At 39.4% G+C, this 26,346-nt stretch overlaps 2 protein-coding genes and 1 pseudogene across 2 annotated transcripts; all 3 read right to left on the bottom strand.

The window, feature by feature from the left end:
- Positions 1-2,932: 2,932 nt before the first annotated feature.
- LOC102394899 (olfactory receptor 51I1-like) lies at positions 2,933-3,868 on the bottom strand. The gene has a single exon (XM_006061588.3). It carries the CDS (start codon positions 3,866-3,868, stop codon positions 2,933-2,935), a length of 936 nt encoding a protein of 311 aa, XP_006061650.3.
- Positions 3,869-14,989: 11,121 nt separating this feature from the next.
- Positions 14,990-17,141, bottom strand: LOC102399888 (annotated as a pseudogene).
- A 1,593-nt stretch (positions 17,142-18,734) lies between these two features.
- Positions 18,735-19,697, bottom strand: LOC102394569 (olfactory receptor 51M1-like). The gene has a single exon (XM_006061587.3). It carries the CDS (start codon positions 19,695-19,697, stop codon positions 18,735-18,737), a length of 963 nt encoding a protein of 320 aa, XP_006061649.3.
- Between the last annotated feature and the right edge of the window lie 6,649 nt (positions 19,698-26,346).

Raw genomic sequence — 26,346 nt, 5'->3', positions numbered from 1 at the left:
AGCATAAAATGACTGTGGAAGAGCTAGTAGAAAATGAGCATTTCCAGAATCCAACGTTAAAATGATTTAAAATTGCTGAGCAAAATGAGTTTTGATTATATGTAGATGGCTACTTCATTTGCTAATTTTCTGACTGACAAGAGGGAAAAAAAGAGTTGGCTTAAAAATTCTACCATTTATAGAACCTTTTTAAAATTATTAAGGTATAGTTGGTTTACAATGTTGTGTTAGTTTCTGCTGTACAGCAAAGTGGAATATATATATATATATATATATATATATATACACACAGAGAGAGAGAGAGAGAAACTGCAGCCCACCAGGCTTCTCTATCAATGGGATTCTCCAGTCAAGAATACTGAGGACTACTGCTCAGGAAAAAAAAAAGTGTGAGTATGACTGCTCATTGGCAATGTACCTGGTCAATATAGTGCTATAATTGCAACATATAGTGATTCTTCTAATGGTTCTGGGAAAAGGAAATTGAAAAAAAAAATCTGGAAATTATTCACCTTTTTAGATGCCATTAAGAACATTTCTAATTCATGGGAAGAGGTCAAAATGTGAACATTATCAAGAATTTGAAAGAAGTATTAACCCTCATGAGTAATTTGGAGGGGTTCAGGACTTCAGTGGAGAAAGTAAGTGCTGATATAGTTGATTTAGCAAGAGAGCTAGAATTAGAAGTGGAGCCTGCAGATGTGACTAAACTGCTGCAACCTCAAGATGAAAATTTAATGGACGAGGTGCCACTTTGTATAGATGAGCAAAGGAAGTTATTTCTCAAAATGGAATCTACTCCTGGTGAAGGTGCTTTGAAGGCTGTTGAAATTAAAACAGAATTTAGAATATTACATAAACTTAATTGATAAAGCAGTGGCAAGGTTTGAGATTGACTCCAATTTTGAAAGTAGGTATACTTTGGGTAAATTACTATCAGAAATCAAACATATCATAGAGAATTGCTTCATAAAAGGAAGAGTCGACAGATGCATGTTAACGTACTTTACAAAATTGCCACAGCCTCCCCAAACTTCAGCGACCACCACCCTGATCAATCTGCAGCCATCAACATGGGGTTTCCTTCAGCAGCAACAAAATTAAGACTCGCTGAAGGTTTAGCTAATCATTAGCATTTTTTAGCAATAAAATACTTTTATTAAGGTATGTGCATTGTTTTTTAGACCTAATTCTATTGCACACTTAATAGACTATGGTATAGTATAAACATAACTTTTTGTATACTGAGAAACCACAAAAATTTGTGTGACTTGCTTTATTGTGATATTACTTACTGTTGTCTGGAACCAAACCCACAATATCGCCAAGATATGCCTATATATTGTATTATGAAATCATGTATTGACCTTTTTTTTTAGTAGTAAACAAAATATGTTAAGAGAAAAATAACCTTGATTAGAAACAAAATTCAGATATAGCCTAATGAAGTAAAAAATAAAAATTATCCATATCTTTCTTTGGGTGATATAAACATAAGAGATAAGGAAATATGTGTAGACCTGTATTCATTCATTCAATAATTAATTTATTCATCCACCAAATATTTACTGAGTAGCTAGTATATTTCAGGCATGTCTGGAATCACTGGAGGTACATAATGAGAAGAGAAGACAGAGTCCATGCCTTATTAAAATTAAAGTGTAGTGGACCAGAGAGGCATTTAAAAGGTAAAGCAATATAAAAATAATTTCTTGATTACAACTGTGATGTGTGGTATGAGACAAACAATAAGAAGCAAAAAATATGACTAGTCTTCATAGCCACGAATGCTACTATGGGAAAGATAGAAACAGGCCCTTAGGAATCCAAGAAAAATAAGGTATCAGAAAAATTTCCCTTCCCATATTACCCTGCTAACATTCAGTCTACAATGACTCAGATTCAGTCAGCTTCTAAAAACCTCACATTTCAAAGTCTCAAATGGACAAAGGATACCTTGCATTAGCAAACTTATCCCCTCTGCTTTCCATGTCATCATCTTCATGAGAAATTCTTCCAATAAGGTCTTAGCAGGAGAATTAGTCTTATTCCCGAAAGTCGATATTCCTCAAGAAATTTGCAGACTCCTGATTCATAAAACTCTTCCGTCTAGATTTATTCTCAATACTTATTCTCAGTTATAGGACTTTGGTTTTAGTACCTAGCTTGATTCTAATTGTCCCAAAGTTTGAACAGGTTTCCAGGATAAACACAGATATAGGATCTGTCCACACTATGAAATATTCTCAGGAAAAAAATCCAGATGTATCAGCAAGAAAGAAATAACAAATCACACACACACACACACCCATACGCACATTTGATAATACTTTTTGTACAACAATTTGACCACATAAAAATAGAAATTTGTTGGTATATGTAACAACACATACTAAATTGATAACAGTAATAACTCTTTTGAAGGAGTCAATGATATGGTGAAGAGAGGAGCAAAAGGAATTCTCACTTTATATGTATTGCTTATAAAAATTTTAAGAATATGACATTCAACACTCTCTTTTGTTATAAACATAATAAAATCCTCCTGTTGCAGACAAATTCTTTACCATCTGAGCCACCAAGAAAGCCTTGTGTACATAAGTAATATATACATTATATGTATATATACAACAAAATAGAAAAAGCATGAAAGTATGAATCTAGGGCTGTGCTAAGATTTGGAATTTCTGTGTTAAAGAGTAGGTGCCTTTTAAGTTGACACATAAATAGTTGACAAAACAGTAAACAGTACTATTTAGATGACAACATGGAGTACAGGAAAATGAACACTCTCTAAAACATATTCATCAACATGCAGCTTTATCAGGCTTTCCAACTTTGAAGGTGATGAATACTTCCTCCCTCCCTGGACCCCTTGGATGATGACACTGAATGCTTTGAGGGTAACCCTCTCATCGCCCCAACTCCTTTCTTATTTTCTTTGAAGAAAGAGTCGGATTAGCCCCTGGCGAATCTGCTTGGTTTTAACACTGTAGATGATGGGATTGAGCACAGGAGGCACCAGAAGATAGATGTTGGCCAGGAACAGACGGACAGCAGGTGCAGCCTGCCTCACAAAGCGGTGCACCAGGGCCACACTGATCATGGGCACGTAGTACACGAGGACCGCACAGATATGTGAGACACACGTGCCAAGGGCCTTCCGTCGCCCCTCCCCTGAGGAAATGCCCAGCACTGTGTACAGGATCAGCATATAAGAGATGACGATGAGCAATGAGTCCAGTCCAAAGGTAGAAGTCACAATGCAGAGCCCCAGAATGCTGTTGGGGCGAGTGTTCCCACAGGGCAGCTGGATTAGATCTGAGTGAAGACAATAGGAGTGGGAGAGGACATTGTGGCCACAGAAGGGCAGATGCTTCAGGAGAAAAGGCAATGGAAACATGAGCATCACACTCTTTAGTCCAAGAACAGCAGCAGAACCAGCAATACGGGGCAGGGTCAGGATGGCGGTGTACCGAAGTGGGTTGTAGATGGCCACAAAGCGGTCCACAAACATGGCCAGCAGAACTCCTGACTCCATGATGGAAAATGAATGTATGGAGAACATCTGTAAAAGGCAGGCTTCAAAGCAGATCTCATTGCAACCAAAAAGGAAAATGACCAGCACAGTGGGCAGGGTAGAAGCAGAGACACCAAGCTCTGCAAAGGCTAGCATAGCTAGGAATAGATACATTGGCTGGTGGAGGGAGGTATTTTTCTTGATCACTGTCAGAATCAGACTATTGCCCACAAGAGCCACAAGATACATGGTACAGAATGGAAAGACAAACCAAGGGTACAGGGTCTCCAGGCCAGGGAGACCAGTCAGCAGAAAATATTTTGGGGTAAATTGACTACTGTTGAACATTTTCTTATGTCTGGAGTCTGGGGAGCTTGACCTAGGCAGGTGCCAAGGATGCAGCCTGGGGTGAGACACAGAAAGGTTATGAAAGGCTGAAAAGGATCTGAAAATTGCCTGCCTAGTACTATCTGCAAACCTATGCCACTTCTATCATGACCAGCTCCATTTGGTCTTCAATACTAAATAAAAATGTGGAGTCATCTTTGAAAATAGATATAACTCCAGAATAAGGAAATCTGGTAGAATATTTTATAATTCAATATTAAAATTAACCCCTTAGTGATGTCACTGTGTATATTTGGTAGGAATTGCCTGTTTCTCATGTTTCTATGAAGAGATGGTATTGTATAGTTTAAAGAAGGTATCAGTGGAAAGAAACTGACATAAAGAAAGCTATAATCTATCAGATATTCTATAGATCCTGGTTAGAGTATGTTGGATTTTAAGTGACTGATGGGGATAGGAGTTAAGAATAAAATTACTTCGGCGTTAATATAGAATCTATACTTCTGCTGCTGCTGCTGCTGCTAAGTCGCTTCAGTCGTGTCCGACTCTGTGCGACCTCATAGACTGCAGCCCACCAGGCTCTGCCATCCCTGGGATTCTCCAGGCAAGAACACTGGAGTGGGTTGCCATTTCCTTCTCTAGTGCATGAAAGTGAAAAGTGAAAGTGAAGTCTCTCAGTCGTGTCCGACTCTTCACGACCCCATGGACTTCAGCCTACCGGGCTCCTCCGTCCTTGGGATTTTCCAGGCAAGAGTAGTGGAGTGGGGTGTGATTGCCTTCTCCGAGAATCTATACTAGGGATTCCAAATGTCCATGCCTGCCCTTCCAAGTAGCATCAGAGACTACCCTCCATTGGAGAATTGTCTGCCGTTACCCGACTCAACATCCTTAAAAGGGGCTCAAATCTCTATGTTCATTTCACAAACTCTCAGGGGTCCTCAACCTCCAGGACCTAATGTCTAATCATCTGAAGTGAAGCTAATGTAATAATAATAGAAATAAAGTATACAATAAAAGTAATGTTCTTGAATTATCCCCAAATCATCCCCACCCCAGTCTGTAGAAGAATAGTCTTCTACAAAACTTGTCCCTGGTGCCAAAAAGGTCGGAAACTCCTGTGATTACTTTGCTTCTTATACATCGTTGGGAGAGTATAGAAAAAAGACAGTGTTATAAAAGTTAATAGAAAGACATTTCCACCCCTTAGAATTCTTATTAGTGGGAAAAATATTCTATTCATTTGAAAATTCTTCTTCTGTTGTCAATCTGCACATTGCTGCATGGTTAATTGATGTTTGCTATGTATATGAGTACAGCAAGCAAAACTCCTAGAATATGTTCCCTTTATACCATGTTTCTTTTCTTTGTTTGATAAAATATTTTGCTTTTATTTGGAAATACAAGAGCTAGATGTCTTCTAATACACCATGTTTCTGAAACAGGAATAATGACAAACATCTTTATCTATAATGGCCCAACTTAATAGTGTGCTGTCTTCTGACCCCATCCTGGGAAGGCAACCTGCTATCCAAGAGAAAGATATCTGTTCAGGACAGAGGAAAACAACCTCTGCATAACAAGGAGACATATCTATGAGGAAACAAAGATTAACACCTCAGGATAGAAGGTCAATCAAAATCTCTGTGTTAGAAAAAAATATGAGAGGAATAAAATATCTCTCTTCTCAGGTCAAGAAAACAGATCTGATTTCCCACTGGAAACAAAAAACTACATGATATAGGGGAAAGTGCCCTGGAAATAAAGAAGCTGCAGGTATTGAAAGGTGAGCTACAGTTGAATCCGCAAACATGATTTTAAACCCTTGATTTCTATTAATAGTTTCTAGAGGGCTATTCTTTGAGCTGTAAAATGGATATAATTATAATATATAGATCCATAGGCTTGTTTTGGGGCTTAAATAAGTCAATGTAAGTGGATCATTAGCATATGATGCACTTTCAATAAATGTTTCTATTGTTGGTGAAATAATAATAATGACAATAATAATATCAATACAAATCAAACATTTAATTTTTATAAAATTAGTTTTTGTGTAGGCTTTTATCCCCCCTCTTTTATGAGTAATATTCAGTTTTCTTTTGCAATTAAACCATTTCTTAATTGCTTTAATTTTTCTGGTTGATGACACCAGCTTTATATCTTTATCCTAAAATACATTACAAGTATCTGGAATGTCTCTAAGAAATCATTTGACCCTGCTTCCTTATTCATCAAGGACACTTCATTTCACACATATTAAAAGTCTGCTGCTTTCCATAGCTCCTCTGTGCATTAATAACAAAGAAGTAGAAAAATGTTTGCATGAAAAAAGAGTCATTACTTAGCATCATAAGTACTAAGTGTCACCTGCCAGGTAAAAGGAAGCAGCTAAGGCTTGAGAGAGAATATGCTTGTCCATAACATATACTGTGGGGAGGGAAAAGTGGTCTGGAATCCAGCCTAAGCTTCAGGTTTGTCATTCTCATCTTCTGTGGCCTAGTGTGTTAATTTTGGAGACATTAAGAAAAAGGTGAAAGGAATTCCCTGGCGGTCCACCGGTTAGGTCTATATGATTTCACTGCCAAGGGCCCAGGTTCAATCCCTAGTCAGGAAACTAAGATCCCACAAGCCATATAGCATAGCCAAAAAAAAAAAAAAAAAAGAAAAAGTTCAGAGGGTTACAAAGAGTTGGACACAACTTAGCAACAGAACACAAAATACAACACATTTTTCATAGTAAATACTACAGTGCTATGATATGGAGCAACAGACTGGTTCCAAATAGGAAAAGGAGTTCGTCAAGGCTGTATATTGTCACCCTGTTTATTTAACTTATATGCAGAGTACATCATGAGAAACGCTAGACTGGAAGAAACACAAACTGGAATCAAGATTGCCGGGAGAAATATCAATAACCTCAGATATGCAGATGACACCACCCTTATGGCAGAAAGTGAAGAGGAACTCAAAAGCCTCTTGATGAAAGTGAAAGTGGAGAGTGAAAAAGTTGGCTTAAAGCTAAACATTCAGTAAACGAAGATCATGGCATCTGGTCCCATCACTTTATGGGAAATAGATGGGGAAACAGTGGAAACAGTGTCAGACTTTATTTTTCTGGGCTCCAAAATCAGCAGCCATGAAATTAAAAGACGCATACTCCTTGGAAGGAAAGTGATGACCAACCTAGATAGCATATTCAAAAGCAGAGACATTACTTTGCCAACAATGGTCCATCTAGTCAAGGCTTTGGTTTTTCCAGTGGTCATGTGTGGATGTGAGAGTTGGACTGTGAAGAAGGCTGAGGGCCGAAGAATTGATGCTTTTGAACTGTGGTGTTGGAGAAGACTCTTGAGAGTCCCTTGGACTGCAAGGAGATCCAACCAGTCCATTCTGAAGGAGATCAGCCCTGGGATTTCTTTGGAAGGAATGATGCTAAAGCTGAAGCTCCAGTACTTTGGCCACCTCATGCAAAGAGTTGACTCATTGGAAAAGACTCTGATGCTGGGAGGAATTGGGGGCAGGAGGAGAAGGGGACGACAGAGGATGAAATGGCTGGATGGCATCACTGACTCGATGGACGTGAGTCTCAGTGAACTCCGGGAGTTGGTGATGGACAGGGAGGCCTGGCGTACTGCGATTCATGGGGTCGCAAAGAGTTGGACACGACTGAGCGACTGATCTGATCTGATCTGATCTCATACCATGAGTGGTTGGTTGACTCCAACCCCTCATGAAGAATATTGGATGTGGAGGGTCAACTATAAGTTATATGTAGATTAACCCCCATATTGTTCAAGGGTCAATGAATACTATCTTTTTACTTCATTACATGTGAGAATCTATTAATATAGAAAGCCAGAGATCAATGCTAATGAATAAGGTGTGAAGGTTGAGTGGGAATTTTTAAATGAGAGGTTAAAGTCTGCTGTTTAGTGAGGAAGAGGGCAAATAAGAATTATGGGAAAAGAAAAGAAAATGCATCGATTGAGCACTATGTATCAGGCACTCTAGAAGGGTTCCCTGTGTATGTTAGCTTCATGTATGTCATCTTTTTTTTAATCATCTAAATGCTCAAAACGACTAAATCACACCCAATTTACAACTTGAGAGTGTGAGAAATTGGCATTTAAATTGACTTGGTAAAATCACTGTTGCAAAACTTAAAGTTAGGAGAGGAGAAAGGAAAGAAGAAAAAAAAATACAGAAGAAAAGCCATACAAGGAAAACAGAGATAACGAATAAGAAGGGGATGAAGAAAAGGCCAATCAGCCAGAGAAAGAAATGAACTGGTGAAGTGTAGGTCATCCATGGAGCTGGGTTTAAGAATGACCATGCCTTAAAGGTCATGCAGCTGTCTACAAGGGTTGGAGGGGACAAGGCCTATTGGGTGTGGAAGGTGAAAAAGAGGAGGATAAATAGGCATTTAAAAAAAATGAAGATAGATTTAAAAACAGAGTTGCATGACTATTTAAAAGAGATGGATTTGGGGACAAAATGGAGGCTTCCTTGTCCCAGGTTTCCTGAATTAACTGAGAGGAAATAAATAGCACAGACTCCAAATGTTTCTCAGTTACACTAAGGCTTTCTGGACAAAAGTCTGTGTCTTATGTTTATCAGAGGGGGAAGGGTGGAAGGGAAGGGATAGTTAGGCTGTTTGAAATGGACATGTAAACACTGATGCATTTGAAAAGGATAACCAACAATGTCCTACTATATAGCACAGGGAACTCTGCTCAGTGTTATGTGGCAGCCTGAATAGAAGGAGAGTTTAGGGGAGAATGGATACATGTATATGTATGGCTGAGTCCCTTTGCTTTTTGCCTGAAACTATTACAGCATTGCTAGTCAGCTATACTCCAGTACAAAATAAAAAGTTAAAAACAAAAACCCAAACACCAAAAAGTCTATGTCCTCCAGGATAGAGTCTTTCATGACATGAGGAAAGAGGAAATAAAATATATACTATAAATGAACTGCATCTCAGAACAAAACTCCCAGGTTGAGCTTACTTGGACAAATTTCTCATCCTCCTGCTCCTATTGACTGGACTTCTGGGCACAGTTCACTCCTCTATGAAGGCCCAGTGTGGGTTGGTCTCAGACTTTCAATGGGGTTGGTCTCAGGCCTGGTCTCTAGGTCGCTAGCTGGTGGCAGGAGTAGGCTGGCCTTCTTATTTATTGTGACTCCAGAACCAGCCCTCTCCTTCTTCCATTTTTGTTAGGCTGTCTCCTGGGATATTCAGACAAACCAGCCTCAGAAAAATATGCTTCCTCTCACTGGACCTGTAAGAGAGAGGTAGGCCAAGAGAGGAGTCCCAGAGGGAATAAATTTAAAAACAAAGTCAAATTCTGAGAAAATATAGAATGAGATGATGTATGTAGGGGCATGCATATGTGTATATACCTGTTTGTGTAAACATATTTTAATGTCCATAGGCACATATATAAATTTATGTAGATGAACATATGAACAAATCTCTATACATGCATAAGAATACAGGTATATCCATAACCATGTGTAGAATTTTAATTGCAAGGTTTCATGACTGTATAAGCTCTAATATCTTTCCACATAGATATTTATCCACAGATGTGAATGTATGTGTTGCATTTCTCTAGATATATATGTCTTTATGTAATAATATATGATTTCTTGAAGATCCTTCTAAAATACTGCGATTATTGTCCCTAGCCTAAACCTTATTGATCAGATATATCCCACTGGCAAAGTCTGATCTAAAGGGCCTTTGAGTTTGTACCTTTCATTCAAATCTGGAGGTTAACAACTCCAGGGCATACCTCTGTCATATAACCATCTGTAATTTTGATCCCCTCAATCTCAATTTTTCTCACTTTGGTTATAATCTAGGCTTTTATGTTTCTCCTGGCTAAATTTTACCTGTTGTTTGGACTCGGAGAATACATTCACTGTGATGTCTATTTTAGAGCCCAAGTTATTTTGCACCTGGAGTTGACATTTCCTGAATTAACCACAGAACTTGAAGTCAAAGCATCTGATTTCACTGTCTGTCTTCTTTCTTTAATGTTACTTTTTCATGGGACTTCCCTAGTTGTCCAGTGGCTAAGATTTCACACCCACAATGCAGGGGGCCCAGGTTCAGTTCCTGGTCAGGGCACTAGATCCCACCTGAGGCAACTAAGAGTTCGCATACCACAATGAATGATCCCATGAGTTGCAACTAAGACCCTGTGCAGCCAAATAAATAAATAAATATTTTAAAAAATTTTACTTTTTCATTGAGAATGTATGAATGGTCTCTGCACTTATTTCCTCCCCCTTAATAATGTGAATGATTGTGCTTGTTTCAAAGAACAAAATATTAGTATTTTATTTTTTGAAAACTTAACTGAACAAAATTAAGTTCAATTAAGTGTTCAAAAGTAGTAGGTACTCAAAATGTTATTTGGTTGTTCTTTTTCATCACCAGCAGAATCCCATTGCCGAAGAAATCATTCCCAGTTCTCTTTAAAATTAACCCTTGGCCTGCACTAATTCTCTTTCTCTGACCTTTGCCCCTAGGGACTGCAATTGAGATTTTTTTTTTTCTTGGATCAGGCACCGACTTTGCTAGTCTGAGGCATTTTTTGCTAGTCCTGATGGCATTCTTCTTAGATGATCACCTCACTTAGCCTCCCCTGAGGTAGAATGCCCCATGTCCAGATTATGCAAGGATTTATAGCCAGAGTTATTGGGATGATCTTCTCATTTTCAGCTGCTCACTTGCTCCTGTGTTCTGAACTATCACCAAATTATTGAAAATCTAGTTGTGTAAGACACTCATCTCATGGCAGTGTCCTAGGCCATGTTGTATTCTAAGGCTCATGCCTTGGGTTTCCTTTGGTAGGATTCCCACCCCAGCATAGTTGCAGGGAGATATACCCTTGATTTCCCTTCATAAGCAACCTTGATTCATTTAGATATTGCAACCATTGTACTTCTCAGTGTGCCTTTATATATTTTGTGGCATCTATAATCCCTTGTTCCCCAGGGATAGAGAGAATGACTAAGGAGCTATGTCAGGATGGGGAAGTCTTGGCAAAACCTTGTGCAGCATTCAGATTTCCCATCAAACTGTTTAGAGGTAAGCTTTCCTGTGCCTCCTCCATAGCTATCTCAACTTACACCCTGAGAGTTCCATTCTTCTTTCCCGGAAATAAAATATATTAAATGTCTCCGTTTAATAGCAGCGTATGTATGTGGAGCACCTATTATGGTCCAGCTATAGCTTAGAATCCTATCATACATCCACCCTTCTACTCTGCATAAACATTACAATCTGCCAAACAAGAGCTAGAACATAACTTTTATAAATGAGAATTAAGAAGGATAAATACTTCATAGATGAAAGACAAAGAGATGGAGCAAACACATTTCAAAACAGTTATTTTATTGTACTTTTCTCACCTAATTTTACATGCTGTCCACTTTACTCATGAGAGTCTTTGGCATATTATTCATAGCTCATTTAAATTTCCCATCCAATACTTTCAGCATTCTTGTCAAGTCTGATTCTGATTCTGGTTCTGTCTTTTAAAATTGTGGGATTTTTTCCTTTTGGTATGACTTGAACTTTTTTTCTTGATAACTGTTCATGATGTACAGGGTAAAAGGAACTGTCATGAGTGAGACTCTAGTAATGTGGTGATGAGGTGTGAAGGTAGGAAAAGCATTCTATAGCATTATGATTAGGTCTCAGCCTTTTAGTGGGTCTGTACCTCTGGACTGTGAACCTCACAAGTGCTTCTTATTATTTTTTTTTTTTTCTTCTTTCTCTCCCCTTAGGTGGGACAGGATGGGTTGAGCCACCTGTGAAGTTTGTTATGTCCCTTCCTCAGTTAGTTAGACATTTATAATATACCTTAGCAGGTTGGTTAACTAGTTTCCCTTGAGGACAGGCTTTATTAAAGAAGAAACAGTGTTCTGACATATCACAACATGGTTCCTTTTCCTCTTCTTCTGATGAAAAAAACTGGAGATAATTTTTCTCAGATATTTATTGTGGACTCAAACAGAGCTAGTGAGGGCGAATCTCTCCTAAGACTTAATCCTTTGGGAGTTTTTTATTCTGTTGTCCCCATTGAGCCTTCAGCAATATTCAATTACAGATCAATTTTTCCTGTCCAGACACTGGTGGCTGCACTTGCTTCTGCTCGTGTCCCAGCTCTGGTAAGCCATGACTTATTCATCTGTCCGTCTCTTCATTCTTGGGAACAGCATTTTGCTCTGTGTCTTCCCTTCTCTTATGGATCCAAGAAGAGTTATTGATTTTTTCAGTCTGTTTTGCATCTTACTTGTTAGGATGGAGTGATGCAATCAAGCTCCCTACATGTGGAATCAGAAAACAAGAATCCTTTTCTCCATTTTTAAAATATTTTCCTCTTATGAATTTTGTGACCCCATATTCTTATATTGTTCTTCTTGTCTCATTAATCTTCCCTCTGGTCTCCTTTGCTTGATTGTACTCTAACAAAACCATAAATATTATGGTTCTATTAAATAACATAATAAATACTATGTTCTATTAGTATTCTGTTGAAAACTATTTCAGCTGCCTATACTTACTTTCCCTAAATGTCATTTCCACTTTTATGAATTTCAGTACTAGCTATATGCTGACTCACAAAGTTACAATTCTTTTTTTTTTACAAAGTTATAATTCTAAGCTGGAAACTCAACTGTCCAAATATGAATCATCCAAATATGAACAATGAGGGTAAAAAGCAGTGTTGGAAAGTTTCGCTTAAATCTACAACAAGGTTACTTTGATGAAAGGATATAATAGAACTATTATATTATGAGGAATTATGGTATATCCATTAGTTAATCCAAGGAATGTGAAATGATGATTCAACTTTCCACATCATCAGAGTAATTTATCATTAATGCCATTATTATAGAATTAATATTCTAATAAATCAGTAGTAGATAAAAAAATCACTTTAAGGGCTTCTCTGGTGGCTCAGTGGTAGAGATTCTACCTGCCAATGCAGGAGACACAGGTTCACTCCCTAATCAGGGAAGATCACATGTGCCATGGAGCTATTAAGCTGGTGAACCACAACTACAGAGCTTGTGCTCTAGAACTCAGGAGCTGCAACTGTTAGAGCCCATGCTCCACAACAAGAAAAGTCACCACAATGAGAAATCTGTGCCCCACAACTAGAGAGTAGCCCCTGCTCTCTGCAACTAGAGAAGCCCGAGCAGCAATGAAGACCCAGAACAGACAAAAATAAATGAATACAATTATAAAAAATAAAGTGTTACTATCTCATGCAGTTTATAAAAAAGTAGAAAAAGAAGTCACTTTAAACTTACAGACCTGTATGTAAAAGACAATCATTTTTATGTAAGAAAATGTTTTACTCTATATTTGTAACTATATATACAAGTAGCCAAGGGAACATTTCATGCAAAGATGGGCTCGATAAAGGACAGAAATGGTATGGACCTAACAGAAGCAGAAGATATTAAGAAGAGGTGGCAAGAATACACAGAAGAACTGTACAAAAAAAAGCTTCATGACCCAGATAATCTCAATGGTGTGATCACTCACCTAGAGCCAGACATCCTGGAATGTGAAGTCAAGTGGGCCTTAGAAAGAATCACTACGAACAAAGCTAGTGGAGGTGATGGAATTCCAGTTGAGCTATTTCAAACCCTGAAAGAGGATGCTGTGAAAGTGCTGCACTCAATATGCCAGCAAATTTGGAAAAACTCAGCAGTGGCCAGAGGACTGGAAAAGGTCAGTTTTCATTTCAATCCCAAAGAAAGGTAATGCCAAAGAATGCTCAAACTACCACCCAGTTGCACTCATCTCACATGCTAGTAAAGTAATGCTCAAAATTCTCCAAGCCAGGCTTCAGCAATATGTGAACTGTAAACTTCCTGATGTTCAAGCTGGTTTTAGAAAAGGCAGAGGAACCAGAGATCAAATTGCCAACATCCGCTGGATCATGGAAAAAGCAAGAGAGTTCCAGAAAAACATCTATTTCTGCTTTATTGACTATGCCAAAGCTTTTGACTGTGTGGATCACAAACTATGGAAAATTCTGAAAGAGATGGGAATACCAGATCACCTGATCTGCCTCTTGAGAAATCTGTATGCAGGTCAGGAAGCAACAGTAAGAACTGGTCATGGAACAACAGACTGGCTCCAAATAGGAAAAGGAGTACGTCAAGGCTGTATATTGTCACCCTGCTTATTTAACTTATATGCAGAGTACATTATGAGAAATGCTGGACTGGAAGAAGCACAAGCTGGAATCAAGATTGCTGGGAGAAATATCAATAACCTCAGATATGCAGATGACACCACCCTTATGGCAGAAAGTGAAGAGGAACTCAAAAGCCTCTTGATGAAAGTGAAAGTGGAGAGTGAAAAAGTTGGCTTAAAGCTCCACATTCAGAAAACGAAGATCACGGCATCCGGTCCCATCACTTCATGGGAAATAGATGGGGAAACAGTGGAAACAGTGTCAGACTTTATTTTTCTGGGCTCCAAAATCACTGCAGATGGTGACTGCAGCCATGAAATTAAAAGACACTTACTCCTTGGAAGGAAAGTTATGACCAACCTAGTTAGCATATTCAAAAGCAGAGACATTACTTTGCCCACAAAGGTCCGTCTAGTCAAGGCTATGATTTTTCCTGTGGTCATGTATGGATGTGAGAGTTGGACTGTGAAGAAGGCTGAGCGCCGAAGAATTGATGCTTTTGAACTGTGGTGTTGGAGAAGACTCTTGAGAGTCCCTTGGACTGCAAGGAGATCCAACCAGTCCATTCTGAAGGAGATCAGCCCTGGGATTTCTTTGGAAGGCATGATGCTAAAGCTGAAGCTCCAGTACTTTGGCCACCTCATGCGAAGAGTTGACTCATTGGAAAAGACTCTGATGCTGGGAGGGGTTGGGGGCAGGAGGAGAAGGGGACGACAGAGGATGAGATGGCTGGATGGCATCACTGACTCGATGGATGTTAGTCTGGGTGAACTCTGGGAGTTGGTGATAGACAGGGAGGCCTGGCATGCTGTGATTCATGGGGTCGCGAAGAGTCGGACATGACTGAGCAACTGAACTGAACTGAACTGAGTCCATCTCTACTGTCTCACTGTATCTTCTCTAGGTAGAACACCTTGAAGGTGGACCTGAGAATCTGGTGGGTCTTGATGCTGTATATAACAGGGTTCATCAAGGGTGGGAAGAGCACAGAGATGGTGCCCATAAGGATGTGCAACAGGGGTGAAGTGTGGCTCCCAAACCTGTGTATGATGGACAGACCTAGCATAGGCACATAGAAGCAGAGCACAGCCAGGAGGTGGGAGAAACAAATGTTTAAGGTCCTGAGCCTCTCCCCAGCAGAGGCAATGGCCAGCACAGTATGGAGAATGATTGTATAGGAGAGCAGGATGAAAAGAACATCAGAGCCCATGGCCAGCGTGATGATGCACAGTCCATAGAGTCTGTTGAAATGTGTATCTGAGCCAGTCAGGTGGATCATGTCTTGCCGAAGGCAGTAAGCATAGGACAGTGCCCCACAGTGATAGTAGTCAAATTTCAAGAGATGCTATGAAGGTGCGGCTGTGATGGCAGCACTCCACAGGCCCAGCACGACCCCGACCAATGCCACACGAGGCCCCGTGAACATAGATGTGTAGCGCAGTGAGAAATAAATGGCCACCAGGCCGTCCAGAGCCATGGCAAAGAGCATGGCGGATACCATGAAGGAGGAGTGTAGGAAGCGCTGCTGCAGAACACAGGGCACCAGGCCCACCATCCAGGTCTCTAACCACAGCTCACCCAGCCTGAGGATAAGCACAAGCTCAAATCTGTCACAGCCAGGATGGCAAGGAAGTAGTACATGGGCTGGTGGAGGAAAGGGTCCATTCATACCCAATGCAAGATGGTGGCATTGCCCAGGAGGGCCACAAGGTAGCACACACAAATGGGCAGGGAGTTCCAGGGGTGAGCTCACTCCAGGCCTGGGACGCCCATCAACAGGAACGTAGAAATTCTGAGCGTATCTGAGCCAGTTAGGTGGCTCGTGTCCTGGTGAAGGCAGTAGGCATAGGACAATGACCCACAGTGACAGTAGTCAAATTTCAAGAGATGCAATGAAGCTGCCACTGTGATGGCCGTGCTCTGCAAGCCCAGCACCACCCCAACCAATACCAAGACCGGAGCTCAGTAAGGTGGACGCATCGTCCTTCTCAAGAGTCCTCTTTGTTCTGTGAAAAGTGGCCATGGGTTCAAGTTTACTAGGCCAGTAAGTATGAGCTGTTACACTGTCATAGGGCAATAATTGCCCTGCTGTCTGGTCTGGCCTCTCTGCTCTCTCTAGGACTCAGTGACCTTGCAGTAAACCCCTGCCCTCACAGGCAGCCTGTCCTTTTCCTGTTTTTTCATCTTTCTCTTATTCCCATGTAATCTTTTACTTTGATGACATCAAATCTCAGCAAGGGTTTTCTGTATTCTTATTCTGAACCAGCTAGTGAAAGCCAGTTTTTTTTTTAACCTCCCTTACAAAATTCTGCATAGCTCAACCTTAACAGAATGCTCAGATTCTCAGAAATATTGTTACTCCCAAATTGCCTTCGTTTGACTTTACCACTTCAAGCTTTTCTTATGGAAGAAATGATCTCTAAATTTTCGAAGAGAAGTGAAGATGCCCATAGAGTTTCCTCATGCAATCTGCTCTCCCCTCTATCTCTTTATTGTCATGATGTGAACCTCTCTGCATGTCCATGCGATCAGGAGAAGTGGTATCTTGCTTCTCTCTAAACTTAATCTTCTCAAAGAACTCAGAGCTCATGGTTTCTAAAGAAAAGAAAAATAAATATTTGTTTCCAAGGAGCTGACACTGTAAAATCTTTATTTTTCCATTTTTAGTTGTTTTATTAAGATAGATTCAAGGAGTGGTATTTCTGAGACAGGGTATATGAATATTTTTAAAAATCTTTTGATACATTTTTTTTCCTATGGAAAGTGAAAGTCACTGTCATGTCCCACTCTTTTCTATACCATGGACTGTAGCCTACAGGCTCCTCTGTCCATGGAATTCTCCAGGTCAGAATATTGGGATGGGTAGCCGTTTCCTTCTCCAGGGGATCTTCCCAATCCAGGGACTGAACCCAGGTATCCCACATTGCAGGAAGATTATTTACTGTCTGAGCCACCAGGGAAGCCAAATCACATTATATTTTCACACTAGTGTATGAAAATCCTTCTTTTACCATATATTTGTCAGTACAGACCTTCATTATTAACTGTTTTCTTCAATACTTACTTATTAGTATGATTTAAATATGTTAATTTGCATTTTAAATTTCAGCAAAGTAGAAATTTTAAAATGTTATTTTGTATACATATTTCCTAAGTTCAAAAATAAGAAAACTTCAGTGTTAGTGGCCTATTTGCTAGTAACTGACAGAAATTGAACTCCAGCTCTAAATCTGAATTCTATTCTTTAGACCTCATTCTACTAATGGGATCCATAGACAGTAAAGTTCCACTCAATACAGAGAAGAACATTCTGAGTCTTAGAGTTGCTCTTCAATAGTGTGGCCTACGGTGTGGATTTCAATTGAAGTTCAGAGTGGAATCTGTTTGTGCAGAAGGCCTGCCCTGAAAAATGTCCATGAGGAAGCAACCTCAATGCTGAGACTCCAAAATGAATTTTGTTTAGTCAACAGTAGGGGAAATCTCTGCCACTTTTAGTTTCACAATATCATAAGCAACAGGAGCATGACTTAGATGTATTTGTGGTAGTTTCCTTTATTAGAGCTTTGTCGCATTTCAGGTCATTGTCCAAGATCTCACAATTAGAATGCCCAGAAGCAAACATTGACTTCAGTTAATGTCAGTAAATCTATATGAAAGATAAAATCAGAAATGATAAGAGCCAGGGGTGGGGTCCAGAGTGTCTACTAAATGAATAACGCTAGAAGACAGCACATCATCAGAAACATTTGGAGGAGTTTAAATTAGAAAAGAGTGCAGGAGTTCTGCTTCTTGCAGTGTGACTCAAGAGTCCAAAGGATATGGGTTATGCAGGATAGAAACTTAAGAGAAGGATTGGCTGGCCGAGAAAGGAGGCAGTCCCAAGGAGCCATGGAAGAAGGTACATTTTGTGAAGTGAATTTAAACAACTGACACTTATCTGTTCTCTCGTAAGTTCTGTTCTGTGTGCTTCTTTGTTGATTACTCTTCTTCAGTATTTGCTTAGTTTCACTTTACTTTTTATACTTTGATAGCAGTCTTCCTCTAGGCAGTTTTTGCTGCTACGAAAATATCTAAGTCTTATATATAGAGAAAGGCATTATAATTCAAGCAAGAGAAGGTCAGCATTACCAACTCATAACTCAAGAAAGAAATTCACCCATATTTTATTTAGGGCAGTGGAAAAAAGCCTGGGGAAACAGAGGGTGTAATAACAGGTACTAAATACTGGCAATCTTTGGCCTGATATGGGACTTTCTTCTGGGAACTCAGTGGAATTTTTATTTATTTATTTATTTATTTTTAAAATTTTATTTTATTTTTAAACTTTACAATATTGTATTAGTTTTGCCAAACATCAAAATGAATCTGCCACAGGTATACCCATGCTCCCCATCCTGAACCCTCCTCCCTCCTCCCTCCCCATACCCTCCCTCTGGGTCGTCCCAGTGCACCAGCTCCAAGCATCCAGTATCGTGCATCGAACCTGGACTGGCGACTCGTTTCATACATGATATTACACATGTTTCAATGCCGTTCTCCCAAATCTCCCCACCCTCTCCCTCTCCCACAGAGTCCATAAGACTGATCTATACCTCAGTGTCTCTTTTGCTGTCTCGTACTCAGTGGAATTTTTAACCCAGGAGTTTGCTGATGACATGACGAATCTCCTTGGTCTTAATACTGTATATGATTGGATTAAGCATGGGAGGCACAAAGAGGTAGACATTGGCCATCAGAAGGTGGACAGCAGGTGGAGCATGCTTCCCAAAGCGGTGAACCAAGGACAGCCCCATCATGGGCACAAAGAATACCAGCACAGCACACAGGTGTGAGGTGCATGTTTGGAAGGCTCGGAGCTGCTCCTCTTTGGAGGCCAGTCTTGCCACTGTGTGCAGGATGATCCCATAGGACAGTGCAATGAGCACCAGGTCCAGCATCACAGTAAAGACCACCAATGACAGCCCGTACAGGTTGTTGAAGGTGGTGTCTGTGCAGGCCAACTGTATCACCTCCTGGTGCAGGCAGAAAGAGTGGGAGAGGACTTGAGCCCCACAATAAGGAAAAGCCTTCAGGAGGAGAACAATGGGAAGGAGGGCCACAGGGCCCCGCAGAATGACAATGAGGCCTACCCTGACCACTCGCTGGCCAGTGATAATGACTGAGTACCTCAGGGGATAACAGATGGCCACAAACCGATCAAAGGACATGACAAGGAGCACTGAGGACTCCATGAAGGAAAAGGAGTGGATACAGAACATCTGGATTTGGCAGGCTCCAAAGTAGAGGCCATGGGACTTGAACCAAAAGATTCCCACAGTAGTGGGCAAGGTGGACACCGACAGGCCCAGGTCAGTGAAGGCCAGAAAGGAGAGTAGATAGTACATGGGTGTGTGCAAGCGAGGGCTGGTCTTAATAATGATCAGGATGAAGCAGTTGCCTGAGATGGCCACGAGGTACATAAGGAAAAAGAAGATGAAGATCCAGTGCTCGACGGTTTCCAATCCGGGAAAGCCAGTGAGGTAGAGCATGGGGCTGAACTGCGTGAAGTTGGACAGGAGCACGATGTGAGGATGGAGGGGATATTGGGTTGGCATTCTCCAGGGGCTGAGCTGAGAATAAATGGAAGTTCTGGTTATTAATTCTTCAGCTTCACAAACACACCATCATAAACAGATAATGACCATCATCAGCTTTGATATCCTCTACTTCACTGTTATCACTTATAACACCAAACTATCCAATTAAAACTTTCTTTGAATATAACAGATTTTCTCTACATTTATATTTCTTATCAGTCTTCTTTCCTGACTTCTCTTCATTTATCAATGCTGAAATATAGCTGCTTTTATCCTTGGAAATTTTCTGGCCTTACTCTATTATTCCTCCTCCTACATCATCATTCCCATAATTATTTACCATACTTAAGCTGATGAATGTCAAATACAAAACTTTAATTCTCTTCTTCTCTATATGTCTAGCGGTAGGCTGAGCATCTGCATGTAGGTGTTTCACTGTTTTTTCAAAAGCATGTCGAAAATTTTAATTATAGTCACCTCACCCAACAGGGTTTTCATCTATTCATTTTCATTGACTGAGTAGTAGAAATGTGGACTTCAGAAATAAGTTGAAGAAGAGATACATGTTTGAGAGATATTAGTATATAGGCAGGATACAGAAACCTAAAATGTTAGTGTAAGGAGAAGCTTCCGGTATTAACTGTACAAATCTGATATTTAGAGTTGGAGAAGAAAAGACTCCACTGAAAGAGACTGTGGGGAAAATGCCAGTCAGAATAAAATCAGAAGAATGCAATCTTGTATCAGTTTTAAGAGGGATTAATTATGTATGATGTTACCAAGGCGTCAGGGTTATAAGGACTGAGAACTGACTAAAGGGTTGAGCAATGTGGAAGTTGCAGCTGACCTTGAGAAGAACAGTTACAGAGGAGTGGTGATTGTGGTTTAGTCACCAAGTCGTGTCTGACTCTTGCGACCCCATGGACTGTAGCCCGCCAGGCTCCTCTGTCCATGGGATTTTTCCAGGCAAGAATTCTTGGGAATGAAATCATCCCTGCCTACTCCAGAAGGACTATGACCTTATCAATATTGCTACTTCCCTCTGCTGTGAGCATGTCTGCTTCTGATCCTGAACAATCACCGTTCTCAATTATTTTCCACAGGACCACTTGAGTGGACAGCTGCACAGTATCAATAAAGCAGTTCTTAGGGAGGAAAAGTGCATTCATATCTTCAGAAGATAAAGAGGAAAAAAATAGGAAGAGAAAGAAAATAGGTGTACAAGAGCAATATAGTAGGATTCCAGGCAGTGACAAAAGAGTATTTGAGGTTTCAAAGTGGGGCCAGTCAGTGTTTTTAGGTGTGTTCTTAATCACTACACTATCTAATTCCAAAGTGAGTAGTCCTAACAGGATGTGTTAGTAATATTCCATCATTGACCAGTCCTCCTTTGGCATCTTTCCAAATTTATCTTTTATCTCCCACAGTTAACAAGCCCATATTGCTTTTTTTTTTTTTTTTAACAATTCTCCATATGTGTTTTCTGTTTTGTTTCTAATCTTTATATTGCTTTATATTTTACTTTTCTAACAGACAGCACCTTGTTTTTTTGACCAGTGAATATTTGCTGATCCTTTAAGACAGTACAGATACCATTTCTCTGACAAATGTCTCTTCACTTTCATTTGTAGTCTTTAGGTAAATCCCTCACTGTATGCACGTAGTTCCTTTGCTATAGCACCATTAAAGTTGCAAATGCATAGATATACATCTTATACATTATATATATATTTATTTGTTTATAAGGGCTTTCCAGGTGGCTCAGTGGTGAAGAATCTGCCTGTCAATGCAGATGCAGGTTCAATTCCTGGAATGGGAATATCCCCTGGAGAAGGAAATGGCAACCCACTCCAGTATTCTAACCTGGGAAAACCCATGGACAGAGGAACCTGGCAGGCTACAGTATGTGGCGTTGCAAAGAGTTGGACACAAATGAAGCAACTTAGTGTAGCATAGCATAGAAAACATATATATATATATGTGTGTGTGTGTGTGTTTATAACCTGATTTTTATCCACTTAAAAAAAATTTCAACTAGACCACTGGGGCCCACTGCAGTGTCTAACACAAGGGGACACCACTCTGTTTTTATGTGAAAAACTAAGCCAGTGCTTATCTCTTGTCCTGATTAGCTGTGTCTAGAGTTTGGGGTTGGGTCTTGTTTTCACAGACTTTAGAATAAGTCTAAAGATCTGGGGGAAATGAAAATTTTATACACAGACCATGATGGGGCTGGGATTATTCTTCCTGGAAAGGAAGTTCCAATGAGTTTTCCCTAGAAATGAAAGATTGTTCTCTATGTTATGACACCAACAGAGTCCATTTGTCAGTACATAGTCATGGCTCACAGTAATCCATTTTAAATATTCACAACAAAAGAGATATAGGAGAGACCTAAAGAGGAAATTCATGAAAACAATGATATTCATTATGAAGTGGGCAATTAGATCTCTACCTCATCTGTATGTTCTAAATATTCATGTTTCAACTCAATATATTCTATTAAAAAATAAATTAGTTTAAAAATAAAATAAAATTTAAAAAAATAAAAAATAAAAAATAAATTAGTGGTGGAGACTGCTGCTCCTTATGTGTAGGAGAAGATGCAGATGCAGCCATGCCTAAGCACAAGGACGTAGATCAGACATCTCACCTTTGAAGGAGGAAGAACCTTCCCACAGTTGTCAAACTCCTGTCAACATACCTCTTATGATTGGGGTAGCAGAGGACTATGAAAGAGGGAGGGTGGATCCCAAGTGCTGGGGAAGTCACAGGGGGTTTCTGTACCAATACACAAAGACTGAGGCAGGACCATCTCTGCTTTAACTGATCTGGGACATAAAGCGCGCTTAATATCTGTGTTGTTAAATAAATGATAATTTGATGGATAAGAGGAAAAGGGAAGGCTCTATGTACCAGCCAGCTCACCAGAGAGGTGTCTGTGGAGACTAAAGGGCTTGTGACATCCTGAAGGCGTTTGGAGGCTGATTCCAGACAGGAGCCAGGAAGGAACTGGCCTGGCCATGGAGACCATGGTCAGGAGGAGAGAGGCAGCCTTCTCTCCAATCCAAGTAATAGGATAGTGCAGATGGTTACCCCCACTTCTCTAGGGGGAGCAAGTCCTGATCCCCTCTCTGGCTCTGGGTCTGTTCAAACACACTGAATATCAGAAGTGAAAGAGCTTCTGTGAGAGCCTGGATTCCAAGACTTCATTTTGCATTTGAAAAAAATTAAGCAAGGTCCAACAGAGAATATACCTGTCTAAAGTCTTTTAAGTGTTAGGAGAGGAGCCGAAACTCAGACGACCTCCTTTCAGGATCACTGCTTTCTTGGAAATCTCTACATTCCCTTCTCGCTGTATTTTCTCCCTTTCTTCTCCCATGACCCCCTAATACCCACCCCTGAGACCCTGGCACAGAACAGCAGTGGAGACCCACCAGCAGCTGCTAACTTTTAAAAAGAGAAGCCAGGTCATCAGTACTGAAAAAGGATGAGGGTAGGCAGGATGGCACCAGTGTCACTGAGGGGCATCAGGCTGGGTCTGTCATGGAAGAATTTATCCTCCTCAACTTCTGTGCATGTGAAACACCAGGGCTCCACCTGGGAGAAACTGAGGACACACAAAGAGTCCCCAGGGCTGGAGGCCCATGGGAAGGAGCTGTCATGACTGTCCTCTCCCTTGCCTTCATTCTTCGCTCCTTCCATGGGCTCACCTGAGGCTGGAGAGCCCTACATTTATAGGATTCAGTCTCTAGGCTTTAGCTCCAGACATCTGCTGCAGAAAACCCTCTTTAGATTACAAAACTGAATGTGTTCTTTGAAAAATTTGAGTAATGCAAAGATGGAGAAATTCACAACAATAAGTTATATATAATATGTTTTTCTATGGGTATATTTTAAGGCTTTTATCCAGCAGGTGTTTTAAATATATATTTTTAATTTTTTCACTAAATATAGTGTTGAAAATGATTTTCTAAGTATTTAAATATTATTTTTGAAAGCAACAATAATTTATCAAAGGAAAATGCCAAAATCTATGTAATATTCTTCCTGCTGCTGCTGCTAAGTCGCTTCAGTCGTGTCCGACTCTGTGAGACCCCACTGACAGCAGCCCACCAGGCTCCCCTATCCCTGGGATTCTCCAGGCAAGAATACTGGAGTGGGTTGCCATTTCCTTCTCCAATGCATGAAAGTAAAAAGTGAAAGTGAAGTCGCTCAGTCGTGTCTGACCCTCAGCGACCCCATGGACTGCAGCCTTCCAGGCTCCTCCGTCCATGGGATTTTCCAGGCAAGAGTACTGGAGTGGGGTGCCATTGCCTTCTCTGATTCTTCCTAGATATCTGCAATGCTTATAGTTTTTCATTATTATGAATAATAATACAACTAACTTGTAATATTAATATATCTGTTATTTCAACAATATTTATTGAGCCCTAAGGTAGATATTGGAGTTAGCTCTGTGACCAAACAGGATAACAAATATTTGTCCATAAGGAGCGTGCATCCTAAAACCTTTATTTTCCATTTATAATTACTTGATCAAAATAGAATGCCAAGTGTGGTATTTCTGAGACACAGTGTATGAATATTTTTAAGTCTTTTGATATATTTTGCTCTCTACAGAAAACAAATCAGATTATGCTTTCACATCAGTGTATGAAAATCCCTCTTTCATGACTAGTCAGCACAGATCTTGATTATTAACTATTTTTTTAATATTTGATTATTAACAAGATGTTAATATATTAATTTGCATTTTAAATTCCAGTAAGGTAAACCTTTTTAAATATGTTATTATCTATACGGATTTTCTAATTTTGAAAACCAGGAAATTTAGATGTTAGTGGCCTAATTTAGATGTTAGTTATTTGCTAGTAAGTGGCAGAAATGGTACTCCAACTCTAATCTCAATCTGAATCCTATTTTCTTTATACTTCATTATACCCATAGGATTTATACAGTAAATTTCCACTCAATATGGTAAAGAGCATTCTGAATCTCAGAATTACTATTCAAAAGTGTGTTCTACCCTGTGAATTTCAAATAAAGTTGAGTGGAACCTGTCTCTGGGCTCTGAGATTCAAACATTCCTTTCCACCCTCACCACCCACCGACACAAAGATAGCACACAAACACTTTCATTTCCAGTTTTAGAATCTGTTTTTTTATTTCACTTTGAACTTTTTTTTTTTTTCAGAAGAAAATGCTTCAGTTGTAAAATAAAGAGGATGATATAATGATCACTTGACTAAGTGTTAATGTTTTGACATTTACATGTTAATGTAAATGTTACATTTACAGATTTTTTTCCTCAGATTTTTTCCAGACAGAATTGACACTGTTCATGTAACATTTTTCACTTCAGTTTGCTTTCCTTTTTCCCCAAGAGGAGCTTCCCAGAGTTTCTATTTATCATTTTCAACATGGTTTTTAATACCTTAAAGCACATAGACACACACAAACACATCAGAGACATGGCATTGCATACTTAAAATACTCTACAAAAGTTATAATGTAAATATGTATTTGCATTATGATTTATTCATGTTTATCATTTTGCTTAAAGTTCATTGGTTTTAATAGTGTATATTAGTATATATTAATTTATTAGTCTATTTACTTTCACCTGTTTTTTCTTTTATTGATGGACAGCTAGGTTATTTTCATTGTTTAAAAATGGAGCAGCAGTAACATTCTTGTACATATTTCCTTACACAAGAGGTAAGAAAATTTAGATAAAAGTCAGTAGCTGTATCATAAAGCAGGTGCATCTTTCACCTCTAATAGATATTCCCAAATAGATCTGCATAGATTGCACTAATATACACTGACCATAAATTATGAATCATTACTTCACAACTGCACCAATATTTGGTATTATTGGGCTTTTACCATTTTTGCTATTTTTATTGGTAAAATATGGTATCTCTTTGTTATTTATTTTGTTTTCAAATTTTATAGTGAAGATAAAAGGGTTTTCATATCTCTATTGGCACATTATTTTCCTCATTTCAGCATTGTTCAATCTCATTTGGATTTTATTATTTTTTTTAATTTTTACTAACTTACAGACACTCTAGGAGTTCTGGATATTAAATCACAGTTACTCATAGATATATATTATAAATGTCATCTCTTAGTCTGTGGCTATCATTGTCTCTGTTTTTTGGTATCTTCTGTCTGACTATAACTACCTATTTATCTGTCTATCTATTTATCTACCTATTTGTCCATGTGTCTCTTCATTCTTCTGTATTTCTTTTAAACATTTTCAGGTTTTCTTTTCAACATTCATGTCTTTAATTGAATGTGTTTTTTTGTGTACTCAACAATAATGATAAAATTTTATTTTCCATTAAAAAGTGAAAGTTGCTCAGTCGTGTTTGACTCTTTGTGATCCTATGGACTATACAGTCCATGGAATTCTCCAGGCCAGAATACTATAGTGGGTAGCCTTTCCCTTCTCCAGAGGATCTTCCCAACCCAGGGATCGAACCCAAGTCTTCCACATTGCAGGCAGATTCTTCACCAGCTGAGCCACAAGGGAAGTCCTTTATTTTCCATATGGATAACCAGTTAGGTTAGCACTATTTCTTGAATAAGCCAATCTTTTTCAGCTATTTCAATATTACTTCTTTTAAATATTATTATATCTATGAGTCTGTGC

This window comes from Bubalus bubalis, chromosome 16 (assembly GCF_019923935.1).
Source record: "Bubalus bubalis isolate 160015118507 breed Murrah chromosome 16, NDDB_SH_1, whole genome shotgun sequence".
Taxonomy (NCBI): domain Eukaryota; kingdom Metazoa; phylum Chordata; class Mammalia; order Artiodactyla; family Bovidae; genus Bubalus; species Bubalus bubalis.
This window is presented reverse-complemented; position numbering and strand designations above follow the sequence as displayed.